This window comes from Salvia miltiorrhiza, chromosome 2 (assembly GCF_028751815.1).
Source record: "Salvia miltiorrhiza cultivar Shanhuang (shh) chromosome 2, IMPLAD_Smil_shh, whole genome shotgun sequence".
Classification (NCBI taxonomy): Eukaryota; Viridiplantae; Streptophyta; class Magnoliopsida; order Lamiales; family Lamiaceae; genus Salvia; species Salvia miltiorrhiza.
The window spans coordinates 45,720,763-45,726,444 of record NC_080388.1 but is presented as its reverse complement, the minus strand read 5'-3'; the positions used below and the strand labels follow the sequence as shown (position 1 = coordinate 45,726,444).

At 36.7% G+C, this 5,682-nt stretch overlaps 1 protein-coding gene across 7 annotated transcripts; it reads left to right on the top strand.

The window, feature by feature from the left end:
* The first annotated feature begins 3,436 nt into the window (after nt 1–3,436).
* LOC131011678 (probable mediator of RNA polymerase II transcription subunit 26c) lies at nt 3,437–5,216 on the top strand. Of its 7 annotated transcripts, none has more exons than XM_057939465.1 (8): nt 3,437–3,893; nt 3,970–4,038; nt 4,128–4,210; nt 4,308–4,381; nt 4,478–4,536; nt 4,633–4,693; nt 4,779–4,878; nt 4,995–5,216. In XM_057939465.1, coding segments are annotated over exons 1-8 (735 nt in total). In that variant the 5' UTR covers nt 3,437–3,605; the 3' UTR covers nt 4,996–5,216. The 7 variants fall into 7 exon arrangements, 4 of the variants coding, with proteins under 4 accessions (XP_057795448.1, XP_057795447.1, XP_057795446.1 ...); XM_057939464.1 differs by having other exon boundaries at nt 4,779–4,898; XM_057939463.1 differs by having other exon boundaries at nt 4,451–4,536.
* The last annotated feature ends 466 nt before the right edge of the window (nt 5,217–5,682 follow it).

Here is a 5,682-nt window from a genome sequence, read left to right as displayed (position 1 = left end):
AAATAATATTTGATTATTTAGATATTTTATAAATTTAAATAAGTTCAAGTTATAGTGGGTATTACTATAAATTGGTATGACATTAAAAAAATTAGATATGATCTTTCAAGCTCCAGATAATAATTTGATCTTAAATTAAAGGTTCAGAAGAGATCATGCTCAGATGACACATATGGTCTTCAATTATTTTTATCTATCCACTTAAAAAATTTGTCAAAAATAATAATAAATCATGTAATAATAAATGTGACGTATCAATCATCCATCATATTATACATCAAATTTATATACTCAATCCGTCTCAATTCAACCTTTTATAAAATTTCATCACATAAAAATTTATGTAAATGATACTAATTTCTATTATCTCAACAAAAAATTATGTTTAATTAATGAAAGTGGTTGAATTGAATTAATATAATTTGAAATGTAAAGTTAATTTAATTAATCAAAATAAAATAAATCAAAAATATAATTTATGTAAAAAATATTTAACATTTTTAATCATAAAAAAATAACATAAAATAATTATAAATCACAATGCTAAGTTATTCTCCGCTAAAATTTGACGGGTAACAAACTATTACTCCTCCATCCCAATTTAACAAACTATTACTCCTCCATCCCAATTTAATAGGCCACAAGGCTTAGGAACATATGTTTAAAAATAAATAATTTATAATAAAATATGAAAAAGGAAAATATTTTTTTTAAGAATATATTTGTCCAAAAAGTAGAAGAGATAAATGAAGATATTATATTTTAAATAAAAGAAAAATAATTATGTGTGGACTATAATAATATTTAATATAAATAATGAGTTATATGAAAATATTTATTATATATTAATTTTTTATTTTAAAATAATTTATTGAAATATGATATTTAAATAAAAAAACATGACTTATGGAATTGGTATATGACTTATTGCTAAAATTGAAAGTTTATTGAAAAAAGAAAAGCTGAAAACCCTTGAAAGCACAGGCGCAGACAAAGGAGTGAGCCTCAGGAAAGAGAACTCAAAAAGAAACAAAAAACCCTAAGTCTTCATCCAAAGAGTCTTCATCGTCCAACATGTCTCCCCATTTTTTCTTAGGCCGAACAGTGTCAGGAGGAGAATGAGACATTACACCTCCAGCCACAGCCGACATAGCTCGAGTTGCATTAGACTGAGAGTGAACCACAAAATTCTGCATAATTCTGCCTTCAGATTGAGCATGTTGCACTTTGTTCAAGAACTCAGTCGGCACGGTTCCCTGCAACACGGCACCCGCAGCAAGGCCAGCTGCTTCTTGAAAATCCGAAGACATACCATTCTTGATTATACGCCGGAGCCGGTGCTTGATAGAGGAATCTGAAACTTTCCCCTTCTTGGTAGCCCCCTTTGGACGCCCTCGGCCTCGATTCTCCACCAACGTCTCTGGCGTCACAATCTTAGCCATATCTGGGCAGACAGTATCAATCTGTGTAACTGAAACAGTATTCGTAACCATCGGTTGTGGGGAAGGAGAAACAACCTCTGTTATAGAACCCATGGCAACCGTGGATGTTGCTGGAACCGCCGTGGGAGTTGCCCGTTCAGGCGAAGGATCACCGCCTGACATAGCAGCAGTAGGCTGGTCATCCTCCCCATAATTAAATAGGCGATCATAAACCGAGTTGTGCACCGGCTGCATGAGGGATGCTAGAATATCCGGACCAGACGTGTTTTGAGCAGCATCGCAAGTAACGTGTTGAGGCTGCGTCTGCGGAAAGGCGGTCGAAGAAGCAGGCTCCGAATGAGCAGTAGCAACAGCGTGCCCGCCAGGTATTTGAGGAAAAGTGCCAAAACCGAGAGGAACTCCTTCCTTGCTCCCAGAAACTCGCCCCATTTCATGAATAGCCTGCGAAGTGTCCTTTTCATCATCTCTATCCATTGCAATAGGGTTGCTGCTCTTTCCAGAATTTCGCCACTGTGGCTGCTTGTGATTTTTCTTGTGAGTTACCATAGTGAAACCATCATTTTTCCGTCCACCGCTATCTCCTCCTTTATCCGAGTCAGGAGGAGCATCCTCTGTTGGAGCAGATTTTGGCCGCCGCCGGCAGTGCGTGACCGAATGACCAATCATATGACAAAAACCACAGAAGTGAGGAAGATTCTCATAACTAAATTCGATATCAAAACAATCTGAGCCTCGGCTGACCGGTATGGTGTAAATGAGCTCCTTCGAGATATCAATCTCAATCAAGATTCGAGCAAAATGACCCACATCGCCGTTGTAGGTAGGACCGTCAATTTTGATAGGTGTGCCGATCGCACGAGCAATTCCAGTGAGAAACTCAGGGTGCCAATTATCATGAGGCAGATAGTAAATTCGAGTCCATACTTGTAAAAGAGAAGAATTCTGCTTATAAGGATCGAATTTTGGTGACCAATCTTTGATAATAAGTAAACCATTACGAAGTTTCAACGAAGGATGTAACTTAGCTTTAGCGTAGTCATCCATGGACGAGAGAATGAGAGAGAAAAACCCGCGACCTAAAGGGATGACACGGATCGGTAGAGAGGGCTGCCAAATGCTAACGAGCTCGTCATGAATGTCTGCTGCAAATCGAGGTAAATCTCCCTTGCGAAGAATCAGTCTGGCATGAAGAGCAAAAGTATAAGTTTGCATACGTTCCTGATAAAGACATTCCGGCATCTCAACAGAGCGATGGCCGTTGATCATCGTGGGATGAACCGCGTTGAGCCCGTGGACGAAAACCTCCGGAGGTTTAGGGCTGCGGTTGCCCAGCATCGCTGCCTTGAAGCTTCGGGATTTAGGGTTAGCTTGAGAACTCTTCTCCTTAGTGTAAGGATTAGGGTTAGGGTGTGAAACCCTATTTGGCGGCGGCTCAAAAACAGGAGGAGCCTCTTTAACCCCCGAAGGTGATTCAGCGGCTGGAATTATCGAGCCGCCAACAGAAGGAGGGTGGGAGTCTTTCTTGGATTGACGAACTGCCAAGGCGGAAGCCCCACCGCCGGCGCAAGAGTGGGGATTATCAAAGTTAGAAGATACTTTCGGGAAATCTTTAGAACTCGAAATAAGAGATGAGCCGCCATGAGAGGAAGAGGTCATGGCGCCGGAGAAGACACCGGCGAAGTCAGCGAGGTATCGGACCTAGGGTTTTCGTGACAGAGAGCATTTTCTATTTCACGAACTGAATGATTTTCTGGTATATGACTTATTGAATCGGTACGTGAGAAGTATTTATCGAAATAACTAAAGACTCCAAAAACACCCGTAGTTGTCGAGCGTGGAAAGTCGAATAAAACAAGAAATTTGAAGGCATGGGCTTTTATGTCATTTCTCACTAAATAACATGGCACCACACACTAATTAAGAAGCAGTGGGGCCCCACAAAAAATGAGAATGAAACTGCCACTGCTATTTCTTTCTACTAAGAACTTAATATAATAAATAAATAAAAATTGAAATAAAACACTGTTAATTCCAACTTCATTCATTCCGAAATGAACAGGATTCTACCAACACATTTTTGGGATTTGTTCCTTTATCTCTTCTCCTCCAGCTAAAATTAACTTGAGATAAAATTTTGAAAAATCAGTTGCAGGAATTTGGTTTATGGATTTGAACGAGTTTCGCTCCGTCATGTCGGATTCCGGCATTGATGTCTGGACTTGGATCGATATGGCGATATCCGTGGCGTCTGCTGATCATGAAATCGAGCTCCGGAATCGCAGAGATGGAATTGTTCAGAAGCTCTTTGCATCGCCATGTGAGAATTGTGTGAAGAGGAATGAGAGTGATCAGCAAAATCATCAAGGAATCCAACCAGATAAAAATGTGGAACACGATGATGAGCACAGGAAGATTCTACAAATCAAGAACCTTCTAGACGATCATAGCCAGGTTTCTTGCTTCTGTTTCTTTGATTCCGACAGTGCTTTATGTTTTGTTATGTTTTCACCGAATTGGAATTTTGTAGAATGAGAAATCTATGATTGAGCTTCTTCAGAGGCTTTTGGACATGAATACTACTTTTACAACTCTCAAGGTGACATTTTCTTCCCCATTCAAATTTACACTTTTTTTTTCCTTTTTAATTTTTGCTGTTACAATTTTGTTGGTTTTATGTGTTTTAAGGAAACTGAAATAGGAAAACATGTAACTAAACTGCGAAAGCATTCATCAAATGAAGTGCGGAGACTGGTGAAAGTTCTTGTAAGGTTAGTGCAAAATCAAAAAAAAAATCATCAAGATTTTCAGAAATAATATATTTTTTTAATTCGGATCATATTCTTGAAATTGCATTTCTGGTTGCAGAAAATGGAGGGATACTGTTGATGAATGGGTGAGGCAGAATACGCCTATAGAAGAAGAAGCCACTGAATTCAATGGTATTTTATTTTATTTGCAAAGTTGTATGTATGAAGATCTTATAGTTTATTTGTGGAATTCTTAATTAGATCAAGCATCCTATTTATTTGCTAAAGATGATGCAAGAATTCACAACAGTGTGAAAGATGTTTCCTGTCATTCAACTCCACCAAAGGTCAGCATTTTCAGACTCTGAAAACAATTTTGTTTTTCATTTTATTTGCCTTAATTTTCTATCGATAATTTTGATTGGCTGATGGATTAAAAGCAGAGGAAAGCAAAGGATAATGGGATTATATTGAATGATGAAGATTATCAAGAATCTCAATATGGTTTGGCTTAAATCACAATCAAACAGTGGTGTCTTTGTACTGCTAAAAACAAAGTCAGATTTATGATGTGATGTTTGTTATGTAGCCAAGAAACAAAGAAGGCCACAACCACAAGTAATGGATATCCCAAAATTCAAGAATTCGATTGTTCCCAACAATGGAGGCAGTGTCCCTATAAAATACTGGTGAACAATTGCATATTAGCGTAACAACTCCTCTCTTCAATGGTTATTCACTTTCTTAGTTCTTGATTTCATTCCATTTCATTTTATTTTGTTTTTGTTTTTGTATGTTTGTGCAGATGATGTAGAAAAATGCAGTGATTCTTGAAAGGCGACTGAAAAAGGGTTGGAGAGAGATAGTCAGCCCCATGTGATTTTGTTTGGTGATTGAATGTGGTTGAGTAGATGCATTGATTTTGGATTGTGAAGAACTACTTGCATAGCATAGCTCTACATAATTGCAACTGTACATTAAATAATTATACTTTTGTTCTATTTATATTATCATGAATATCGTATTATATGCTCTATTTCATTAAAACATTAGAAATTTGCGTTTAAATTTATGTCTAATTTTAATTTTGTACATGAACTAAAAATATCACCTTCGAATTCATATGTGTAGAGACAATATTTTGAAGTCTATATATGCAAAACGAAAATTGAATTAAAATTCGTATTTATAAGGGTAATTATTGATGCATTTTTTTTATATAATTTATACAAGTAAATAAAGAAATTTAAACCAGGACCCCAGGCCTTGGATGTTAACCATATATTGTTAGGCTAATACATGCACACTCTTTTTTCTTTGTCTTTTTTATATACAGAGGATCAACTTTTTTTTTATCAAGAAAAGATTCATTAAAATTGAGCTGGTATCAGAGATACCACAAAATAGTTCATAATTTAGATCATATCATTCGAACACCATATACAGGATCAATTATGTGTAAATAAGATTAAACAAATTTAATGTGGCAGAAA

Excerpts from the sequence above, each read along its gene's own strand:
- LOC131011678 (XM_057939462.1), top strand. The coding sequence starts at position 3,606 with ATGGATTTGAACGAGTTTCGCTCCGTCATGTCGGATTCCGGCATTGAT. Across the intron at positions 3,894-3,969 it reads TTCTAGACGATCATAGCCAG|AATGAGAAATCTATGATTGA; the intron begins GTTTCTTGCTTC and ends GGAATTTTGTAG. Across the intron at positions 4,039-4,127 it reads CTACTTTTACAACTCTCAAG|GAAACTGAAATAGGAAAACA; the intron begins GTGACATTTTCT and ends ATGTGTTTTAAG.